This window comes from Oryza brachyantha, chromosome 3 (genome assembly GCF_000231095.2).
Source record: "Oryza brachyantha chromosome 3, ObraRS2, whole genome shotgun sequence".
Taxonomy (NCBI): domain Eukaryota; kingdom Viridiplantae; phylum Streptophyta; class Magnoliopsida; order Poales; family Poaceae; genus Oryza; species Oryza brachyantha.
The window spans coordinates 8,802,360-8,825,729 of record NC_023165.2 but is presented as its reverse complement, the minus strand read 5'-3'; the positions used below and the strand labels follow the sequence as shown (position 1 = coordinate 8,825,729).

Genomic DNA, 23,370 nt, shown 5'->3' with positions numbered 1-23,370 from the left:
TCCAATGAACCCTGTGTACGTTGTATCCATAGCCGCATGCTTCCACGTACCGTATTTGCCGTACCTATGCAAACGTGCTTACTAAAACTTCACTGCGAGAGTAGAAAACCAGCATAAATTTGAGACGTGGGGTTCAAAAAGAAACTATAGACATAAAACCGATACTAACACCACCAGTATCTTTTCGCTTATGCTTATATTTATAAGACGAATTTAAATTTTTAACCTTAAATTTAGAGTAGATTTTTAAAGTTTTTATTATAGTTTATTTTTCAGCCCTCACTTTTAGATGATAAGAGCACATATATAAATTTTATTTATAAATCTATCTATTATATATATAAAGTAATAGAAAAAGGAGGCTCCACGTTGTTTCTCGCGGGCTAGAAATTCTGAGATTAATCGAAGAAAAATAGGAAGAAAAAGAAAAAAAATAATCAAAGAAAAGGAAATAACCAATCGGATAGCAATAAAAAAACCAATCGGATAAAATAGAAAAGTTAATTGGACAGTAAATTAGTAAATTTGGGAAGGGTCAATCGGACAACAGAGAAACAGATCTATTTTAGTTCTATAGAAAACGAGACTGCAAGAGATGAGAGGTGAGCAGACTGCATGTCTGACAACAGTTCAAACCGCAATCGAATTAAAATTTTCCAAATAATTGATGATTTAAAACATATGATATTATGAATAAAAAGCAAGACAATTAAAAAACGAGTCCAGGTAGAAATACAAATTACAAAATATAAAATTTAATATCAAGACAAGACTTCAGGTAGAAATACAATGTACAGAAAATCTAAAATTTGGATTGAAAACTAAAATTAATCATAATTTAGAGATATATTTCTAAATGGACTCTTATCTCAACATTAATCAAGAGAAAAATAAAAGTGATGAAATTGTATTTTAGAATAAAATAGTGAGAAAATTAAAAGGCAAATCCGTGTAGAAATACATTTTTCACGTTAATTAAAATTTTTCACATGTTAATCGAAGAAAAACAAAATAACTTTATCTTTATGTCCATAGAAAAATACAATTAAGTAATGGGATTTAATCCTCAAACCTATACCAATGTAATAGAAGAGTTCATATGGTCCAAATCATGAGTAACAATAACAAAATAAAATATAAGAAAGCCGGTAATAAATATTTATTGATAATGATGCATATTTGTTTTCTTTTAGTATCATTAGAGATACTATGAAGATATCACTAATATTCTTAGGATAAAAACGGAAAATGAAGAGAAACAAATATACGAGAGTGGTTAAATATCATTCATTTGTTTTAATAGTAAATGATCTATCACTTTTGCTTTATATACATATGAATTACTATGTTAATCAAAATATCAAACATATAAATTTGATCAAGTTAAGCTAGAGTTTAAAAATTATATTATTATTTTTACTATTTTAAAATAAAATGGGAAAGCATATATGTTATTTTGTGAGAAAATTTTATAATAATGCTAGCCGCGTAATCTGCGTGGGCCACCATGCTAATTATTTTTTATTTAAGGTCGTGAAGAAAACAAACGACCATGCGCTTAGAGCTGAGCAGCCAACCAAGATCACATTAATTTCCCTGTCGAACTGGCATGGATACAGGCATACAGCACGATGAGCCAACAGTACAGTAGGTTAGAAGAACTTAGGTCCAGAATTTGGATTTTTGGATTATCCGATTTTATGAGAGTTATTTAAGAGTTAAAATAAGTGATTAAATTAACTAGTTAAAAATAGAAAAACTTGATTTAAAAAGGTAAGATGAAAAGCTTTTATATCGAAATGAGTTCGAAAAATATACCGACAAAAAACTATAATCCACAATCTGTCCTAAACACAGCCTTAATCAAAGGGCATAGCCGTGACGCATCCGGTATGATTCATAGGCACGTACTTTCGCATCATCAATTCTCTGCTACCGCCATCACGCAGTTCTCGCTGGCGACGCATTTACGCCCTTCTTGCTGGCAGTTTTGGCGTCCATGCGGCCATGCCTCTGCAGTCCGTTGGCAGCAGCGGTGAACCGGTGAGTTAACCAACGTACTGTTAAACATTGGCACCGTCCTTGTAAAGATGGCAGTTTGGCACAGTACTGATCAGTACTGACCGGGCATCTGAAGCAACGAGTAGTACTCTAGTACTCCATAGCAACATATATGGAAATCTAAAAGGCTTTGAAGATCCACAAACCGAGAGTATGACAGTCAGAAACAATGAGACTTGGAAAAATAACACCGTCGATCATTTTATCTTAGGGCTACAGCTGACTCAAGATTGACATCCAATTCAAACAGTGTTGTTGATTGGTGAAAATCTTGCATGGGAATAATGATAAGCAGGATGAAAAGCCCAGAGGCGTGCTAGTCACCCATAAAGAAAAATTCTGTGAGGACAACAAACATGGGAGATCATGAACTTGGTTTGTTGGCTTTTTCTCCTTATTTGCAGATCATTGGAAGTAGAACCCTCGGGGGCTACTCAGAAACGGGGCAAGCACTCTCAAAATCTTGCTGCTCCTTGCGACAGAAGTCAAATTCATTGGTGTAGTAGTACATGCAGCCGGCATAGGCGTCCATCTCCTTGGGGCACTTCTGATGAAGTTCTTTCAAACTGACAAAGAAAATATTGTCAGAATGAGAATTGTAAAGCAAGCGAGCAAGTAGAGATCGCAGATGAACAGAAATGATTCAACAGCAAAATGCATGAAACTCAACCAACATAGTCACAACTCAAAAAACTTTATTGAGTTCAATCGTTCACAAATGAGAAAATACAAATCTGTATTTAATTTTCCATATGCACGGCCTTGCTATGTAAGAGAGATAAACAGATCGTTCTTAACATTACCGTCGCAGCTTTACAATATATTGCATGATGTCAGTCATTCAGTAATAGTAGTTGCAGAAAGGTCAGATCCCAAGTAATAGTGTGTGTAAAATCACTATGTACTACTGTCCTACTTTTCAGTACTCCTGTCTTCTGCAACCTGCACAAAACTATGGCAATGAAGCAAATCCTGCACATGGGGGAATTACTTCAAAATATTTTTCATTTGCACTAAGAAAACAATAATAATTAAACTAGAGCCTGCTTGCAAACTGCAAAGGCTAGCAGGCAAGCACCAGTGGAAACACACAAAACAATAAAAGAATCGGCAGTTCTTGTAATACCAAGTTACTCTGCCTCACTGTTGCAAGGCTGAATATTTGTGGTATACACCTCCTGTGTATCCTAGCGATACACTCTTTAATCTACACTACTACATCAATATAATCAGTTAATCACAGATTCACAAAATTATCAGAAGAAAGTAAAACAAGAATCAAGAATTCTTTGGTCCCAGAGCATGCTGCTATAGTAACATTGCAACAAGAGAGAGGAACAAGGAATGGCTGTTCAGAGAGACATAGCACCGGGAATGATCAGTAATAGCCTTCAGTAATTCAGGTGAATGAGCTTTCACCATCTCATTTACTCCCTCCATCCCATATTATAAGACTTTCTAAGTTTATCTAGATTCATCCATATATCAATGTATATGTTTTATATGTGTATCTAGATTCATTCGCACATAAATAAATCTATACAATGCCAGAAAGTCTTATAATGTGGACGGAGGGAATAACATTTAACCATTCCCCCAAAAAGTTGTTTATTGGCATTTCACTCTGATGTAAGATCCATGCTATCAACTATGCAGAGCTCTGTTCTCCTTAATTGCAGTTATCTGGGTTTTTAAGCCAGTAAGAGCAATGCCCTCTGGACATCCTGTGAGATACACATCAGTAGCATCATCAAAGAAATGCTAGTATCATCTCTGCAACTACTACCTCTGAAGGCCATAAACTCGTTATCACACCTCGGTTAGTAGTTAGTACAGGCAAGCATTCCTGCAGACTGCAGTGAGTGGCTATTCCTAGTACGTGACAATGTGCTACTTCGACGATTAATTCCATAAAAAACAGTATGGATCAATGACCCATACCCCCCCTTGCCTTTACTATATATGCTCTAAACTCAAAACGATTATCTGCCATCAGTCATTTAGTAGATGGAGCCTGAATCAAGCAGTGATAATAAATGTCATATTACTGTTAAATAGCAAATAAGTATCATGCTAACTGCTTAATTGAGCTGACTCGGGAGTAACATAGTTTAGCCACTGGTTAGTTGTCACTCATCGTGTGCACATTTTGCTCTGGTCGAGTGGTCAGTGATCACTCCTCAATCCTCATGTTTCCATTTCATATTAATAAAATTGGAGATGGTAACAAAGTAACATCAGATGTCACCTGGTAAAGGAAGAAGGAACTCACTGTAAAACAGCTATCAATTTGAACAGTGTGTACTCAACTACTCATACTCATATCTTATCTTCTAAATCCCTCAAGGACATCTTAGAGATGTTAGTTTGCAACACGAACTACTCTATTCGATTTTAGATGAAAACAGGGTATGTGTGCATGCAGTACTACAATCATATTAAAACTCCAAAGACACATGAATACATGAGAATCAATTCCTAGCATAAATAACTCCAGAAATAAATAGAACAAGGAAAACACACACAAGAAAATGTCTTGATGTAAGTATATGTTTCATATCTAAGGAACAATATAAGCAAGTAATAGTCTGTATTGGCTGTATATAAGAACACATTCTTTCTTGCTGAATGAATTAACTATAAACATATTATATAACAAGTTAGTCAAGTTATATTGCTGAGTCTAACTGCCTAAGAGCAAACCCAGCTAGCTGTTGCGTGCAATAATACCAGCAACCACTTTATCCACGTTGCTGCATAGTTTGAATATAAATACATATTGCATCATGTATGAGCTCACAGTTCCCCATCTTTGTTAGCAATAGATAATCAATGAAAAGTAAAATACCTATACCAAATTACCAACTCTGCATAACGTCTGTAAGATTATAAACTAGTCAGATGTGCTCATCAGAGTGTTTTGGACTGGTGTGGGCGCACAGGGGTGTGTCTGCGTTGCCCATGCGTTGCCAGGGAGCAGGGTTTCGAGCCTTCTCATATCCGTAGATAACTGCACTCTTTGCTACAAAAATTACCGGTCATTCCAACCCATGACATTAAGGATGCACAGCAATGAAGAACGAACCCTGCACACACTACTCAGCAGTCACTACTCACTACAAACCGATGATCAATTGTTGGCCATGGCACCAGCTAGAATTATCACTTTATCACTCCCGCGTAAGCAAATTAGCTAGCGCGTGTACCATTGCAACAAAATCCACTCCGGGAAAATGCAGGCCGGCATCACATATTCGTTAAACACCAGGAGGCTATGCATTGCACACTAACAACTACCGACTACTGAAGCAAAATCTTCTACTAACATGTACTCCTACTTATCAATTTTAACTAACGGATGAGACTAGAAATTCTAGTAGCAGCACAGACTAAAATATTAGAACCCCCAGAGCATTTCTGCCGACGCACGCCAGGAACAGCACGATCAAAGCAACATTTCGCGTATCCCGAGTCCAAGCGGGCGTGGAGGGGATCAGGCAAAGCGCGGCAGAGAGGAAGAGGGTGGGAGAGCAGGCGGTACAGGTGGGGGACTCACAGGTTGAAGACGCAGTGCTTGACCTGGCGGCCCTTCTCGAGGCACTTCTCCGGGTTGGGGTCCTTCTTCTTGCAGTTGAGGAAGGCCACGTTCTCCGGCCGGCACCGCACGGCGATGTGCTTGGACGCCGCCATCAGCACCGACGAGGTCGGGATCGGATCCCCCGACGCGTCCACCGGCGCGCTGCTCGCCGACATCTCTCCGTGCGGGGTGGGCGCCCTCGAGGGCTTCTCGCCTTGGAGATCTGGGAGGTCGGGGAATGGGGGAGGAGACGGAGATGGATGGAGAGGGGAGGGGAGGGGAGGGGAGGTGGGGGACTGTGCGAGGACGGGAGGAGCAGCAGCAGGTGCGCTGTGCCGGTGGCCGGTGGGCTCGTGGGCTTTTGCACCGTGGCGATTGAGCATTGCGTATTGGGCCTTGTATGGGCCAAATCTGTCATTCTGGGCCAGAGCCATGCTAGTATTAGGCCTTCCCTCCCAACTTCCCCCAGCTTTGTTATGTTATGTTGCGCGCCTCCGCAGCTTTCGGCCGCGTCGCGTGCAGCAGCGCCGCGCGCCGACGACTGTGCTTGCTGTGGCTTGCGGCGCCCTGCATTTTCTCTTCTCCTCCCACGCCTCACCTAGGACTCGGGCCCTATGCAGTAACCATAGAGGACACTGTTTACACAACGATCCGCGTCTTTTGTTACATTGATTTGCATTAGAACAGCAGCACGATACTATAGAAACAGTGTTCTAATCGTGTACCAGTTTACTGGTTATAACTGTTTGTATTATAGCACTATATTTTAACTCTCTTTTTTAGTTTTTCGATAAAGATCCGACGTCTAAAAATATAGGCTAATGCTAGAAATACTATGCATGACCATAACAGTTACATGTTTACCAAGGCAATAAAGATGACGCTAGGTAATTAATGGGAGGTAGGAAAAATTATGGGATCCAACTTGGCTTGGCAATCAACCCCTTAAGGAAGTGGCACTGAACCTTTTCAAGCATCCTAACAAGAAGAACTATTCGGTGCACGAGGCTTTAGCGAACAGAAAACTGGATACAAGGCATTAAGCATAAATTGACACACGACCTAATTTAGGAATTCATGGGCATATGGTTGAAGCTAGCCGAGAGTGCAATCAACCTAAACAGAAGGGGTTGAAAACTCCATCTCTTGGAAGTAGATGAAGGTTGGCTCTTATTCCGCCAAATCTACATACATAGCGCTCTTCACCGTTTCTAAAGTATCAATGTTGTAAGACTTGGACACCGTCAAAATGCAAAATTTTCGCCTGGTTACTGCTCCAAGGTATAGGCTGCAGTATAGAGAATGGCCAAACAACTATTTTTGCTAGCTTTGCTACAAGAATTTGGAGACAACACAACACCTCTTCAAAGATTGTTACGAAGGAAATCTGGCGATAGCACCAAACATCAACTACCATGAGGAAAATGATGATCTACACAAAGCTGATACACTGGTAATGGTAGGACAAATGTGCTATGCAGCAAGCCAAGAAACACGTCAAGGGGATGAGATCAGTGTAAATAATGATCGCTTAGGAGGTTTGGACTATGCAAAACAAAAGAGTTATCGTAGGATAAGAATTGCAGGTCCATCATCTTGTGAACAAGTTCAGTGATGAAATCAAGACGTGGTCAATGTATGGTGCAAAACATTTAGCAAAAATTAGCTACTAAGACTGCCTAAGCAACTTCAGGCGCAGGCTTAGAGCATCCCCAACAGCTCATCTATCCCATTCTCTATCCTAAAAATAGAGGATGAAGACTATAAATTGAGCTCCAATAGAACGGTCATCCTATCATCTATTTTTGGATGTCATTCATATTAGGAGAGAGAACATTCATATTTAGATGATCTCTCTCCATCCTCCAAAGAGATATAGAGGATGTCATATATAGATGATCTGGTGAAGTACAAGATATAAATGATAAAACTGTTTTAGATGATTATCTAAATAAAGGTATGGATGAATAAATTTAGATAAGTTGTTGGGGATACTCTTAGAGGTTCTCGCTCTCTAACTCCTCCCATCCCCTATATCTCTTTCTCCGGGATAATGTTCCCCTCTGTAAATACTACTATTTCTTCCCTTAATATAACACCATTTTTGATAGCCTGGTTTCAAAAAAAATGGTTGGCGTAGGTGCTTTTGATGGAGGAAAACAGACGGTCCAAAAGTGCACGTGCACACGATCTGCAAGCGTGGTGTGTGCAACCAACGTTCTCCTTCTTGTTCACTCGACAACCCGTAGATTGCAAGGGTGATTGTTTGGCTTATTAAGAAAAAAAGTCAAATGATATATTTATAAAAAAATTTATATACATATTCTTAACGATTAAAAAATAAATGTTAAAAAATAAACTATAATAAAAAAATCCTAAAATGATTGAAAATTTAAATTTTGACTTATAAGCAAATGTAGAAGCGAAAAATGGGCCTGCAAACCATCATCCCAGTGCTCCACTCACATTCATGGGTCCAAATGGACAATACAGTGGCCCGTGTCTTCCACTCTAAGTCACCAAGCTGTTGTCTTCTACGCCCTCCTCGTGCTGGACTAGTGTACAAGAGTACCTGCAGTTAAGGTTGGCCCCAAATCTAGTGGCAAGTTGCAATGTACAATTGCTATTGTATTTGCTTCCTGGACTGTACAGGTATGCATTGACTTCTCATTGAAAAAAAGTCTAGGGGTGATTGTCTTGAACGTCCCCAACAACATGCACCACACGAAGCCACCACTCTACAATCTACATTGATGTATTGAAGTACTTAGCGTCAACACCAATACATCATACATGTCCATGTCTTAGGAGAGTTCAGTAGTGATCATAAGGAGGACGAAATAAAAAAGATGGCACATGCCTCCTAGGCCACCTCGATCTCGATCTCAAAGATGACGGCCAACTCAAAAGGAGCTCACCAGCTTAGAGCATGACAGACAGACAGACAGAGCGTGAAACGAACGAGTCATTTTCTGGGTTTTTTCTCATAAAAAACTCAATCAACATATCTATAAACAAAAAACAATTTACGAAAAAAACTTATATAAAAATTAACTCTTAATTTAAAATTAAAATTTTAAATTTTAGTTTATAAGTATAAGAGACGAGGGTGCTAACTTACTAGCACCCGCCCTCCACACGATTAGATAAACGCTCTTTTACTACCTCGCTTGTAATTTGGCTCTCTGTTGCGGTTCTCAGTAGTAATTCCATCATAAACTAACATTTGTTTATCCTGGATTTATGCACGCAAATCATTTTTACTCCGACCAATATACTGCTATTTGTTGTGAACACAAAAGTTGACTAATAAATCACTTCCATAACATATTAACAGTGTACTGCTTTATTACGTCTAGGCCTCTCGCATAGCCGTATAGGCGCACACAGTACATAATAGAGATTTGTTAGTATAAAAATTAGGGATTACTGGAGATTAGTCAGCATGAAAAGCCAGGGAATACCGGATTAGGGTATCTGGCTTTTGCTGAGATTTAAAAATTCGAAAAATATGCGAATGGATAAAAAAATATGTAGGACTTTTATACTTCTAACCTCGATGGTATAAAATCTGAGTAAAAGATGGGAGCAATTAAAATCAGTTCTAAAATTTAATATTAGTTGCAATGACCCTTAGGACATCCACAGTGTGCTACAAGAATAAACAATAAGACCTTATAAACAGCTATATACATGCTGAATGTTGGCTACAAAATATTACTGACTAGAAATAGCCATGAGCTTGTGGTTCAACCTTAAGAAATAAAACAACGAGGTAAAAATACAATTGGCCATATAGCGTGGGACATATAGGAATCCTTGATACCCCCAAACAGCTAATTTCTTCGTAGGTGTGAGTGTTACCATCTTAAGCATTGTGCCAATCGCTACTTTTACAAAGTATGACTAGATCTATCTCATTTCCACTGGGATCACAGCATTGACTGCATCGCTGATGCCCTTGCAAGCCAAAGCTGAAATCAATGCTTTCTCATGATCGGAAATAGTTTCATCGTGATCAGTTGACTTGGCAACGGTCGACAATGTGAGGCCTTCGAAATACTCCTAAGTAGTAATAATTAGGGGCTCATTAGTTTAGTGCGATCTCGTATCTAAATGATTGCCACTGGCTGCAAATGAATGTCATAATATGTACGTGCTGTCATGTGAGCTCCCTCCCTAGACCAGTCTACTCAAAGTACCACTGGTACAAAGTAGAGTGTGGTTAGTGGTTACAGGTCGCGGTCCAGCAGCTGAGCCGTCCTCATCGTTTGTGTTCGGGAGTTTTTAATGGCGATAGCGGCGTCTCGTTCCTTTCGTTCACGTGATGTTTACTCAAGGCTCAAGCACACATCATTGCACGGCACGAGCGCTCGTTCCGATTATCGGCGAAAGAAAGAAAATCCTACTGTTTTTTTTACCAGATAACTCTTTCTTTATATATTGGCTTCTTAGCTGCAGCAAAAACTTAAGATTTGCTAGTTGATTTTAATTTTATTGATTTTGAGTATTTTTTTACTAGTTTATTTGTTTATATTGGTTTTGAATTGATAAAGACACATATATAATTTTTTTAACCATAAATTATTTTTGGCTTGCTTGTTTATTTTTCTCACGACTTACCGGTGCATTGAATAACTCTAGGTTTAAACTTGTATATATCCTTTCGGCCGTTAGCCTCTAGCCCTCTAGTAGTTACTTACTTACAATGGGAGCGCTCATGTTAAGAGTATTTTTAGTTGACAAGTAACTTGAGCTACCATAAATTCATAAATTCTAGAGTAAGAAATCTAATATCTTTGGGTACCTAAAAATATCAAAAATTTACACTAAAAAAATCTATAGGTAAATAATTTCTCAAATACCATAGGTAATTAATGCTTGTGTGACATAGTGTTTACGCATGTTCTTTTTTGGGCTTTTCATAAATTTTGGGGTTTGGGGAATTTTGTGGAGGGATGGGGTTTGGGCTTCAATATATAGGCCCGGTGATCTACTTGGGAAGCTTTAGATTCTAAGAAGTAACTATTTGGTAGTTAACTTCTAAGAATCTGAAAAACCTCGTAAACCTAGCTTCTCCGGCTTCTACATTCTTAGTTCATTTTCCAGAATATGTAACTACAGATTCTTAGAAGCTGTGGACCGTTTGAGACAACTTCTGGCAGAAACAATTTTTAGAAAAAGTTACAGCTATAAAAAGCTCCCCAAACATACCCCTAGTTTGGCTCGATACATGGTTAAGCCTAGTTGGGTTTGGGCCTTTTCGCGTTAAAAAATAGAGATTGGGTCAGGCCGACCGAGCTAGAATCAACTTAAACATGCTTAGTTTTAACTGATGTCATAGGGAATTAAATTAGAGATTGGATAGGATAGTGCTAGCTACTCCCTCCGTTCCAAATTATACCATGTCCATGATTAAGAAAATCAACGAACACTTAGTAAATGTTTACTAATGAAATGCATTTGATATTATTAGATTCATATTTAAAAGTGTTTTCATATGATACAAATTTTTGTAGCCATTGCAAATATATGTTATAAAAATTAATATCAAAGTTTCCGACGAATGCTAAAAAGGTACTTTAACGATTGTATTAACACTGTCAGTATCCTTTATCCAAAACAGCCTATGGATTAAGTTAAAAAATATGGGTAAAAATAAAAACTTAAAAAAGAAGAGTATCGGTATTAGAGATCAAAACAACAGTCACAAAATTGTCCCCAAAAAATTGGATGTTCATATGATTAGACCAACGAACCAACATTTTCAAAAATAAATAAACCTTCCTATAGTTGCGTAGTCGCCTTCGTGTTGCTTCCTTTTTCCCTCTCCTCCACCATCTTCGGTTGCTGCTTTCGCCGTCGCCCGTCGGCTGCCTGCACCGCCCTTCTTCCAACCAACCGAACCACGCGCTTCCCCTCTTGGCTTCCCTCCCATCGATGCTGCCGCGCCACTGCTGTTCTTTTCCTCGCTCGCCCTACGGCTGAAGCAATGGAGCGCCCGCCGCGTCGTAATAAGCTACCGGTTCTTGTGTTCTTGGTTGCTGTTTCTTGGCCGCTCTGCAGCGCAGGTTCGGATTTTTTCCCCCTCCGGATTTGGATTCGCCAGGGTTTCTGGGTGTGCATTTAGGCATACGTTGGCTTAGCTTCTTGGTTTGCTCCAGGAACCGACGGCTTCAGAGTTGGCGAGGAGGGGTTTGGTAGCAATGAGGATTCTTCTGGTACTAGGTGAGTGCTCTGATTCTGATAGCTGGATTTTTTTTTTGGCTAGTTTTTGAATTTTAAGACATGGGAACGGTGCAATTTTTCCATCAGCAATTTGTTAGTAGTTGAGGCTGGAATAGGAGAATATATGCTTTTGGTGTTGCCTTATTGACAGATGGTACAAATTGTCAGATTGGTACTCACCGTTATGTGTAGAGTTCTGAGCTGAATTGATGTTTTTTATGCATAGGGAGAAGGATAATGTTCTCCTTATACTACTTTTTGTCTGCTTCCTTGCCTGATTATCCCGGAAGTTTGTTGGCTAGCATACATCATTTGTTACCTTTTTTTTCTGTGTTCATTTTTAGAAAGACATGGAGAGTAGTTTCCCTAGGTTGGAGGATGCTGTTGCATGAATCTCACTAAATTTGCAACTTAAATTATGCAAATATAGAAAAAATGAAAAAATTCTTTTGAAAAAAGAAACGGAAAAGGTATTACGCTATCTTTTCAAAAGAACACTGTTTCCTTGAATCACCTAATCCAGAAATTATTTCACAAATTAGGGACAAGTGAACCTTTTAACTGATGTCTGCGGAAAAAGAGCACTTACTTATTTTGCTAATACAGCAGCTATTTAGCTATATTCTGCTCAAAACGTGTCAACTGTCAAATAGCTTGCTAATATAGCATAACTATTCCTTATCTAGGAACTTCAGAAAACTTCTGCAGATTGGTGGTGGTGGAGTAAACCAAGCCGCACCAGCTCCTCTTCCACATGGACAAGCTCCCTCAGGTAAAAGCAGATCTCATAGAGGAGATACATCATCAGAATTTTTTTTAACGTACAGGACTGAGTACTTTCTGTTTCTGGTACAGCGTCAGGACCAGTGTCTGCTCCATCACCGTCGCCATGGGTATCCGCACCGGAAAGCTCACCGTCACCGTCACCGTCACCATCTTCAAAAATCACAGCACACAGATCTCCTCCGCGCCGTCATCCACTTACAACCCCTCCACAATTGGTTAGGCCTAAGCCTACAACTCGGCAAGCTGAGCATGATCACTCAGTTGAAACTAAAGGTCACTCTTGGTTTAAACGTTCCTGGACAACTTATGGTTTAGTTGCAGCAGGGATTGCTGCTTTCCTTATCATATCAGTGGCTGGTGCATTCTACTTCCGAGCTAAAAAGATGGGGACTGTGAGGCCATGGGCAACGGGACTTAGTGGGCAATTGCAAAAGGCTTTTGTAACAGGTATGAATTAATTGCCACCTGTGTATATAAGCATCTCAGCAGTTTTCCTAATTCATTTTGCTGTAATTATATTTATAGGTGTTCCTGCACTCAAGCGATCAGAGCTGGAAACAGCGTGTGAGGATTTCAGCAATATAATTGGTTCTACATCTAGCTGTACGCTGTACAAGGGGACTTTATCTAGTGGAGTTGAAATTGCAGTGGCATCAAGTTTGGTAACGTCTGCAGACGATTGGTCAAAAGAATGTGAATCACAATACAGGAAAAAGGTACTGTACTATTACCATTCTCTTATATAGATGTGTTTTGTTTTGTCATATTTTATTTTAATGCTTATGAGTTAATGATTTAGATCACAAGTTTGTCCAAAGTAAGCCACAAGAATTTTATGAACTTGCTTGGCTATTGTGAGGAAGCGCAACCTTTTACCAGAGTGATGGTGTTTGAATATGCTCCAAATGGGACACTGTTTGAGTATCTGCATGGTAAGTGTATTCTCACCAGTTATCATGATTCTAATGAATTAATATACCACATATCACAAATCTCTTCTCCCGAAAACGTTTGGTAAATTATAAGACATCAGCAACCCCATGAAACAAACTGTACAACAGCTAACTACTGATAAATTATGCATAACCATGGTGAACTGATAAGCATTGTTTAAGTCGTGCATTGTTACTTCATGTATGTGCAAATCAACTGCATATGCTACACCTATTACTATTGAGATTCATTTGCTTCTGTTACTTTGTGTTGTGGGTCAATGTACAAAATTTAACAGTATTGTTCTGGTTGTGTTCCAGTTAGAGAAGCTGAGAAACTGGATTGGATGACGCGGCTCAGGATATCCATGGGAATTGCTTACTGTCTTGAGCATATGCATCAACTGAAACCACCTGTTGTGCCAAGGAATTTTGACTCAACAACCATATACCTTACTGATGATTTTGCTGCAAAGGTGTCGGATCTTGAATTTTGGAATGGTGCAAAGGAACCTAACCCAACCTACAGCAACTCCAACTCCTCGTCAGACCTTGAAAACACGGTACGCAAGTATGGTATAGTTTTGCTGGAAATGTTGACCGGAAGAGTTCCTGATTCTGAGGACGGCCCACTGGAACGGTGGGCGTCTCGCTACTTCAATGGTGAGATACGCCTTGCGGAGCTGATTGATCCAAGCATCGGTTCCTTCTCTGAAGAAGCCGCGTGTTCTCTGTGTGAAGTCGTGCGGAGCTGCATTGATCCTGACCCTAAGAGGAGGCCACCTATGTCGGAGGTTGCAGCTCGGATGAGGGAGATCACCGCACTGGGGCCTGACAGAGCATCTCCAAAGGTGTCGCCACTGTGGTGGGCTGAACTGGAGATCATGTCCTCCGAGAGCTAACCTGACCACTATCTCCATCAAGAATGCTATGCATGTCTGATGGCTCACACACTTATACTGAAAATTCTTTCGTTTGTCGGTTGCCGATAATCTTGTTAGTGGAATTGGTGGTCAGGTAGAATCTTAGAAGATGTCTGTCCGTTTGTTTCCTGTGCATAGCTGCAAATAGTTAATGATAATTTACATGTAAAAGGGTGGTTAATTTTCAGCAGACTGAACCGTAAACATTTTAGCTGACCGAGCAATGGACAGAAGAGTTTTCGTCTTCGACATGTTGTTCTGCACTTCTATTCTTTCAGTCTAACACAATGATGCATCGAAGAATACCAACTTCCAGCTAGATATACAAAAAAAAGGGAACTATAGAAACATTTAAATTTCATATTGTTGGGCCCTCCACAAAGTGTCCCTCAAATAAACAATATGCTGCATTTGTGGCAAGCACTTGGTGTGTGCTAAGTGCTAACCACGCAGCTCTGCGCCCTGGAATGCTGGCACTGCGTTCTATTTTAAAGAGCTCACGATGATACGACCCTCTACCACCTCCGGTATGGTATTAAAATGATGGGATCCAACATGAATCTGCCTCCTGCAGCAGACCAGCAGCGGGAGCTTGCAGTTTTTATCATTGATCACAGTATAAACACGGATGGCAGTCATTTCTATATCATCAACATGATCCTTTGGTCTACAACTCGGCTTATTAATGACAAACAATAACTTATAGGTGAAACCTTTATATTTGTGTTCTTGGTAATTTAAGAAAAACTCCAATGAAAGAAACAAAATTAACTCTAAAGTTTTAAATTTTAAATTTCAACAGCATGTTTTTACGAACACGAACAGTTGTTGCGATCGCCAGGCTGGATGACCTGAGGTGGTCGCACGCAGTAGCCAGTAGCCACGACTCTTAGCCGTCTTAGGACGCACAGACAGCTGCTGCAAAAATAAAAAAAATAAAAAGATGAAGAGTATCTTGCTTTGCCTGCATCATGCAAAAGCTTAGGCAATGAGCAGTCGTGCCTCCAAATACAGACGAAAAGGCATTACATAATAGGAGAAAAAGGAGAGAAGTTTGTGCCCGGTCTAATTAAAGGACACCGTTGATTCCTCTTTAGCTCTCTCTTCTGGAGCGATCTGTTATCTTGATGTACATAACAAATGCATTTTTGCCATTTACACAAATGCTATCATAATTTACAACATGTTCATATCCTGTGGATCTCTCTCTTCCCGGTGCCTCCAAACTAGTAGGAGTAAGCACAGCAATACTTAAACGCGTAATCATGGGTGTGTACTTTACCTTCTCGTGTGATCGTGCCTCACTGATCCGCAGGGCATTCTGTTTCCGGCTCTCGAAGGAACAATCGTTTCATCATTCTGCCTAACAAAAATCCGCAGCTGAATCGACGACGACGAAGATGCCATGATGTGTGCTGTGTGCATAGTAATTTGCTAGCTCTGTGCTTCGGCTTTTGTAGAAGCTTTGCTGTACAGCTCCAGCGTGTCACCGTGTGTCGGGTCCAGGCAAAGGGCAGCCTCACAGTCCCGCAGGGCGTTCGCGTTGTCGCCCATGGAGTCGAAGAATGCTGCCCGGAGATGGAGCAACTGGAGGTCTGCCTTGAAAGCTATTGCTTGCGAGAGCTCACCGATTGCCTCGTCTTCCTTGTTTTCGTCCATCAGAACTGAGAAACAACAACAAATGTTACATTATTATGCTCCACAATATATAGTTGTCAAGTTGCACATTCTAAAAAATGCAAGTGATATACAAACTGAAGAAAGTAGCAGTGGCATGCCCTACATCACTAAATTTATATTCGTCAAAATGCAGACCTGAAAAGCCATGTGTGATACTGGGAGATTAAACATCCATGTAGTGCTGAGGTCATAGAGAATTCTAGACTGTAAATGAGAAGTTCTGGAAATTCTTGAGATTTGCATTACAAGATCCAAATGCAAATCATTCTGAGCCTCTGAAATATAATGATCAGCTATCTCTCCACTCCTTTTTTATCACAAATTATTGCCACTGGGCAACAATCTTATCATGCAAATCTAAACAGGATGAAAGCCTTTTAACGAGTCCAGGAATTTCAGTGTTGTAAGTCAAACTACTGCAACCATGGCATAGACATCAAAATTGTGAAAGAAGCCCATGAAAATATGTTTAAATGCACTTACCAGCTGCTCTGTATCTGTAAGGGTAAGTCCTGGTAGGATCCAAAAGTGTTGCCATGTTGAGATCGCTTCTTGCTTCATCTCTCTCACCATATTCTGACCGTTTTTCATATGCTGATGCACTGTCTTTAGCTACCTTTATTAGTTCAGACATCTCCCCATATGCAGCCTTTTTCCTATTTTTCAGGTAATGGACACGAGCCAGACCCTGATGTGCCCGGGTATGCTTTATATTCAATGCTATGTTGTAACATTCAGCTGCCTCATCCAGCAAATCACAATCCACATATATGCTCCCCATATTGTTATATGCCTGAAAATTGTATGATTTTTAGAGCAAATAATTATTCGATATCATGCAAATGAGAAACAATGAATAGTTCTTACTTGTCCCTTTCGAAGATTGTCAGATGCACAACTATTAGCATGTTCTAGAAGTTGAACAACAGATAGTGCTGATTCTGTATCAAGGCTGGAATCTCCTAGAGCATATGCCTTCAGAAAAAATGCTTCAAATGATCTTTGGATTTTAACTGACTCTTCAGCCTTGGCAAGTGCTTCCTCACGGTGTCCAGTATCATATAAAATCCATCCTTCATATACAAGTCTCTCATGCTCATGAGCCGAACAATTCCGTGCAAATCTTAAACTACGCATAGCAGCCTTCTGACAATTTAGTCTACAATGAACGAGAAAGAAGAAAATCATTAAGCCTATGAACAAAACAAACAACAAAGTCATCTCCGTAATGCTATTGAACACTAATACTCTTCACTCCCCACTTTTTTTGAGGTTATCCCAATAAAAGCGGTGCTTGCATTCCATCATGATTCATGACAAGCTTACATTATAACTTACTAATATCCGTGTTCCTCCAGAGTAACAATTGACAAACTATTTCCAATTTTTGTAAATTTGTCTTTGATAAATAAAGCTTGCACTCCTATATGTAAAAGAAAGCAATAGGCAATGATCACCTAGTTAAATTAATCCATATAGGTGAATTCTACTTTTTTTATATAGCTAATAAAAATGTCAAACTGTTAACTGGGTGAGATTAGTGTACAAAAAAAATTCGGAAATGGAGATAAAAGATACATGCCTTAATAGGAGCAGTGATTGTCGGAACCGCAAGCTGCTGTTTCCAGGCTCCCTGCTGAGCATCTGCTGAACGACAGCCAGAGAGCCAATGTCATCTACCTCCGACCACCGGTCATAGAGCTGCATCCAGCAATCCGCCATATCCCACTGCTGCACATACCCTCGGAGGATCTCGATCAGCTGTTCTCCATGCATTTTTCCATGAAACATCATGTAACTAGGATCTAAAGTCAATATCGCCCTGATATCCCGCACTGCAGCCTCATAGTCCTCAAATGCAAGGTAGAACCACGCCCGGAGCTCAAGGCAGTCAGTCACCAGCTTGAATCCAAGGACCTTGCTGATCTCTGCGAGTGCGGACTCAATCATGTCCTCTTCTAACAATGCAACGGCACGGTACTTGTATGGGTAAGACAGCGTCGGGTCGAGCTCTGTTGCTATCCGGAGATCAGCCATCTTCTCCTTACCAACACAGTACAGGGAACGTTCTTGGTACATCCACCCGGCAGGTTCGTAGTCCCCCATGATGCCGTTCATCATCTTGTACGCAGAGTACTTATGTCCGCGCTTGTACTTGGAACGTGCCACACCGGCGAGGGAGTACATGTGGCCCTCGGCAATGGCATCCTCAAACCAACCCTGCGCGTCCTTGAATTCACCCCGAGCCAGCATCACACACCCGAGCTGGTGCAATGCCAGCTGCTTCTGCCAATGTTGCTCTGCGCATTCACATAGCCTCTCCAGCAGCATCACCGTGGTGTTCGACCTAATGTCCTCCTCCATGGCAACGGACGAGAGGAAGTAGTACAGAGCAAAAGACGCGTTCCCGGCGATGTCGAGGCGCTCCCTGCCCTCTGGGCTGCAGAGCAGGCGCGCCACGTCGGGGTTGGAGAGAGACTTGGGGAGCTCCCGCAGGAATGCCTGGAGGCAGGTGGAGACGAGGAGGTTGGCAGCTTCCTCGAGGCCGAGGTCGACGAAGGAGAGTGCGTCCTCGACGCCGGTCACCATGTTGGCCAGCGTGTTGTCGCACGCGGACTTGAGACCCTCGCAGCAAAACTTGTTCGAGAAGGCCAGGAGCTCGAGGATGGTGTCGGGCGGGAAGTCGTCGAGGCGGCCGTGCCGGCTGTAGGCGGCGACGGCGCGCATGCCGCGAGGCGTGATGCCGTCGCGGGTGAAGTCAATGCGGTCGCGTTGCGCCTCGGCGAACCCGCCGTACAGCAGCGTGCTGAGCGGCTTGGAGAGCGCGGCGATGCACGAGCGCTCGCACGCCACCTCCTCCTCGCCGATGACGAACCACAGGTCATTGGTCTCCCCGTTGCCGTCTTCCTCGCTCATCTGGTCGGCGTTTGATGTGTTACGCGTAAAGCGGGGCGCAGGAGGGGTTGGGGGAGGAGGAGGCGGGCGGCGGCACGGGCAGACGGGGTCGACGCCAGGGGACTCACCGGCGAAGACCGCGGCGCGGGGGCACTCGAGGAGCGGGGTGGTCGGGGTGCAGGGCGCGAGCGGCGGGGGCATCGGGTCGAACTCGTCCTCCCGGCGCTCATACCTGAGCCAGGCGGCGAGCACGACGCGGCGGTGTGGGTCGGTGGCGTGGACGCGGGCGGCCCGCAGCGCCCGACGCAGCAGCCGGGCGTCCCCGAGGGCGTGGAACAGCGCGTGCTGCTCCAGGAACACGTCGCAGAGGTCGTCGCCCTCCGCCTCAGCCGACGACATCCGCCGGAACGACGCGGCGAGCGCCTCGACATGGTCGACGGGGCGCAGGCACGCGTCCAGCGCCGGCTCGAGCGCCGCCGCCACCGGGAGTCCGCAGGGCAGGGGCGAGTCGGCCACGAACGTCCCCGACGTGGAGGGCGCGTGCGGGTAGCAGAGCGACGCGGAGCGCACGGACAAGCTCCGTGGCGGGGGTGGCGGAGCCGGCTTCCCCCCTCCATCCCCCGAGCCAGACGTGGACGCCCCCGCCGTGTTGAAGGCGTAGATTTGCGCCGCCTTGCAACCCTCGATCAGCTTGAGGCTCCGTATCGTCGTCAGGAAGTTGTTCGTCATAATGACCCCCACCCCCTTCCCCTCCTCCCCCTCCCCCGCTGCTCCTCGTCTTCCTATCACCACCCGGCGATCATACCACGGCACCGCAGCTGAATTCCGGCGGAACGGCCCGTGCGGCGCGCGCGCGCGTCGGCCCTCTGCTCCGACCTCCCGCGCGGCCGCGCCTTCCCGCCTGTGCGCGTGCGCGTGGGATGCTGCGTCGCGCGCTTGCGGTTAATGCCGTTGCCTTGGTGCGTGGGCGCGGCGGGAGAGGGGGGGCCGGGCCGCGGGGAGGAGAGGGGAGGGGCGCGGAAGTCGGGATGAGTTTCCCGGTTCCGTAGCTGCCACCGTCCGCTGCACGATCAAACCCGGATTTTTTTAGTTAGCCAGCTTTCTGTATTTTCTTTTCTTTTCTGGTTTTCTCTCGCCAGCAAAATAGAAAACGAGGGTTATATCTATTCTAATATAATGGAGTATATGCGCAACATCTCCTCATTTCGATGGCGTTTTGATTGTTTTATCGGTGCTGCGATTTAATTTCAGTTCTAACAAAAGAACGCTTCCAACGTTTTCGTGTTGACGAGCCACTAGAAAAGAAAAGGTTGGGGGGGGGGGGGGGGGGCAAGGATACGAAAAGAACAATCCAAAGAGGCCCGAGGAAAAGAGTATAAAGAAGGAGACCAGACCAGAGGGGATGTTGCTATTGCTGTTGCTGTGCGCCTGTATGTACGTTCCGATCCCATTGCCAGTCGATTTGGTTAAGACCTTTCTTAAATTTTTTTTTTCAAAAACATCACATCAAATTTTTAGACATCTAAATAAAGCATTAAAAATAAATGAACCAAAAAACTAATTGCACAGTTACGAAAGAAATCTTGAGACGAATCTTTTAAGCCTAATTAGTCCATGATTAGTCATAAGTGCTACAGTAACCAACATGTGCTAATGACGGATTAATTAGTCTCAAAAGATTCGTCTCGCGGTTTCTAGACTAGCTGTGAAATTTATTTTTTCATTCATATCCGAAAACCCCTATCGATGTCCGGTCAAACAGTTAACGTGATACTTCTTCCAAAAATTTTCTCAGTCCACGCTCTGGAAAGCATGGGGCCCGCGGACCAAAGGCGTACGTGTGGAGCAATCATGCGGGGTGATTGGTTAGCGGGGCGAGTGATTGGATCGGCGAGGAGGATGAGCGCAAGAAAGCGGCCAGATTAGATAGGGACGTGGTGACGGTGGTGGTGCGCCTCTGCAAGAAGAGCACGAGGCGCTTCTGTTCATCCCCGGACGCGTCACCGGCTGGCCACATCACCCCGCGAGGGCGCCAGCCAGGCTGCGTGGCGATGGCGGTGCTTTTGCTACGGTGCGTGCGTGGGCATTTGCAAAGGGGGCGCCACGCTGCCGCTGCCTCTCAGTTGGACACGCAGGGGATTGATTCGCGGTGCGTTGTACCGTAGCACGGTGACGCTGCTTCATCGGGGAGAGTCTACGGGCTGCAGCGCTGCATCCCGTGTCTCTCTCGTAGGAGGGTAAAGACAGGTTGTGTTGTCACGCGTTCACTGCATGCTATGTGCAGAGGTAGTACGGTTTGCTTTGTACACGAGACCGGCAAATCGCGACGAGACCAGGGGTCGGTTTCGAAATTCGAACTGACATTTTGACCTCGCTAGTCAATTTTGTTTTTTCTATAGTTTATTTTTAATCACTGAGAACGTGTTATAAAACTTTTCTTTATAAATATTTCGTTTACAAATATAACTCCAAACAATTACCTCCTTTGTTGGAGTAGAGAAAAAGAAAGATTATATGATTTTTTATAACTATTTAATGGTATAAAAGCTAAAATAAATAAATTACTAAAAAAATATTTTATAAAATGAAATGATAAACTTTTATGTAAAAACTTTTTCCCCAAAAGATTCACTATAACTAGCTTGGAAAATGTGTTCGTAAAAACCGATAAAAAAGTAAAAATAAAAAACTTACCAAAAGAATGCAACACTGGTACTAGTACCGATCCAAAATAATTGTTTAAAGTTTAAATTTGCTCTAAGTGTTTCTATTATTAATTATATCCAGAGATTTCTCCTCGAGCAGAGAGGTCAGTGGGCTCCTTTTTGTGTTCAGTCCAGGGACTGAGGCAGAAGCCACGGGTTGTGGATGTACCGTAGGTATAGAGATAGGGAGAAAAAGGATCTGTTGATGAAATCATATGAACAAAGCGATTTGGCAAAATAACGTAGAAGAGAACTCATGCTTCTGGTTTTTTTTATTTGACATGTTTTCTATGAAGCTCTCTCGAGTCCTTAGCCTATTTGGATTTCCCTTTATTTGTAACCATGACCATCCTTTTACAATATTGAGGGGATAACATAGTGCCATAATATGATGGCTACGATAACCCAATTAATGTGAGGATAAAATTATCTTGATGGGAATCATGAGATTGATAGAATTGGACTATAAAATGTGGTGGATATACACGTACTTAAATTTTAGATAGTATTTGATACATTCGACAATGTTCAAACGTGTATAATACATGCACCTCGCATACGATGGTGTCGTGTATGTCAACTTCGTACACGGGTAGTGCCCGCAAATGTTTTTTTAGGAATACAACTCCATCCGTAAATAGAAGCATCTCTAAATTATTTAAGCAGATATTAAAGTTAGGAAGAAAAATCAGGAATGAACGAGGTAAGGTGATAGTCAAGAGTGTCTCCTATCCGTGAGAAGAAAATGCTTACGGGATACATCTTAAACTCTTAGAATATTATTTGTGACCTGTGGAGCAGTTCAAATGAGTTAGATTGCTCATCATCTTTTCATTTATGTTTTATCCTTATATGCTAAAATTTAAATTTGAAGTTGATTTTGGTTTTTTCGTCTAAGTATATTTTCAACCTTTTCTTTTTAGATAATTAAGAAGACGTAAATACAAGTTTGGCTCACAAATTATTTTTTAATTATTAATAAGATGTTTCACTCGTGCTTTTTAAAAACAAAATGATGAGGCTGATTGAGTTGGCACTTTTTATCCATCTCAATCACGGTGCTAACATGTCTATCGTCGAGATGCCACGTGCAGTGTCCGGCTATAATATTTTAAAACAGTACCCTAGTAGGGCGAAAGACCGACGTATATATACTCGGCATTGCAAGCTGGGCAGAGTATCAAAAGCTCTTCCACGCAGAAAAAAGAAGTTCATGTGGGGCGGGTCTAATGCTCGTGCGGCGCCCGCACACGATCATTTCCTTTATACGTACATACACACATATATATAAACTCTTCGTATAAAAATATATACATACATAAAATATTATAGATAGAAACTTGTTTATACATACAAATTTTTATATATAAATTTTATGTACATAAAGTAAAAAAGTAAAAAAAAAAGAAACCACAATTTCGCGGCACATACTATCATTTTCGGTTCATGTGGTGATGTAAAGGGTTTGTTTGGAAAGCTTTTAATAGCTAGAGCTTCTCACATGATCTTTAAAAGTTAGAGGCTCTTCCAACAGCACTCAGTTTCTGAACATATAGAGTTATAGAATTCAGAAAATGAACTAG

General features: G+C 42.1%; 3 protein-coding genes across 6 annotated transcripts; 1 reads left to right on the top strand and 2 right to left on the bottom strand.

Annotated features, from left to right (window-relative positions):
• Window positions 1–2,223: 2,223 nt before the first annotated feature.
• Window positions 2,224–5,920, bottom strand: LOC102711680 (NADH dehydrogenase [ubiquinone] 1 alpha subcomplex subunit 8-B-like). The gene is made up of 2 exons (XM_006649859.3): window positions 5,618–5,920; window positions 2,224–2,627 (listed from the first exon to the last, which is right to left on the bottom strand). The coding sequence occupies exons 1-2, from the start codon at window positions 5,812–5,814 to the stop codon at window positions 2,492–2,494; spliced, it is 333 nt and encodes a 110-aa protein (XP_006649922.1). The 5' UTR covers window positions 5,815–5,920; the 3' UTR covers window positions 2,224–2,491.
• A 5,527-nt stretch (window positions 5,921–11,447) lies between these two features.
• On the top strand, window positions 11,448–14,753 carry LOC102711411 (probable inactive receptor-like protein kinase At3g56050). 4 transcript variants are annotated; one of them, XM_015834210.2, is made up of 7 exons: window positions 11,448–11,709; window positions 11,803–11,866; window positions 12,562–12,638; window positions 12,722–13,099; window positions 13,178–13,368; window positions 13,452–13,584; window positions 13,906–14,753. In XM_015834210.2, exons 1-7 carry the CDS (start codon window positions 11,631–11,633, stop codon window positions 14,484–14,486), a joined length of 1,503 nt encoding a protein of 500 aa, XP_015689696.1. In that variant the 5' UTR covers window positions 11,448–11,630; the 3' UTR covers window positions 14,487–14,753. The 4 variants fall into 4 exon arrangements, with proteins under 4 accessions (XP_015689696.1, XP_006649921.1, XP_015689695.1 ...); XM_006649858.3 differs by having other exon boundaries at window positions 12,553–12,638; XM_015834209.2 differs by having other exon boundaries at window positions 11,785–11,866.
• A 358-nt stretch (window positions 14,754–15,111) lies between these two features.
• Window positions 15,112–20,010, bottom strand: LOC102711135 (ethylene-overproduction protein 1). Its single transcript, XM_006649857.3, has 4 exons — window positions 17,770–20,010; window positions 17,055–17,346; window positions 16,671–16,980; window positions 15,112–16,171 (listed from the first exon to the last, which is right to left on the bottom strand). Exons 1-4 carry the CDS (start codon window positions 19,809–19,811, stop codon window positions 15,942–15,944), a joined length of 2,874 nt encoding a protein of 957 aa, XP_006649920.3. The 5' UTR covers window positions 19,812–20,010; the 3' UTR covers window positions 15,112–15,941.
• Between the last annotated feature and the right edge of the window lie 3,360 nt (window positions 20,011–23,370).

Excerpts from the sequence above, each read along its gene's own strand:
- LOC102711680 (XM_006649859.3), bottom strand. The coding sequence starts at position 5,814 with ATGTCGGCGAGCAGCGCGCCGGTGGACGCGTCGGGGGATCCGATCCCG. Across the intron at positions 2,628-5,617 it reads AAGCACTGCGTCTTCAACCT|TTTGAAAGAACTTCATCAGA; the intron begins GTGAGTCCCCCA and ends TTTCTTTGTCAG.
- LOC102711411 (XM_015834208.2), top strand. The coding sequence starts at position 11,631 with ATGGAGCGCCCGCCGCGTCGTAATAAGCTACCGGTTCTTGTGTTCTTG. Across the intron at positions 11,710-11,784 it reads TTGGCCGCTCTGCAGCGCAG|CTTCTTGGTTTGCTCCAGGA; the intron begins GTTCGGATTTTT and ends ACGTTGGCTTAG. Across the intron at positions 13,585-13,905 it reads ACTGTTTGAGTATCTGCATG|TTAGAGAAGCTGAGAAACTG; the intron begins GTAAGTGTATTC and ends GTTGTGTTCCAG.
- LOC102711135 (XM_006649857.3), bottom strand. The coding sequence starts at position 19,811 with ATGACGAACAACTTCCTGACGACGATACGGAGCCTCAAGCTGATCGAG. Across the intron at positions 17,347-17,769 it reads CAATCACTGCTCCTATTAAG|ACTAAATTGTCAGAAGGCTG; the intron begins GCATGTATCTTT and ends CGTTCATTGTAG. Across the intron at positions 16,172-16,670 it reads TTACAGATACAGAGCAGCTG|TTCTGATGGACGAAAACAAG; the intron begins GTAAGTGCATTT and ends GTTGTTTCTCAG.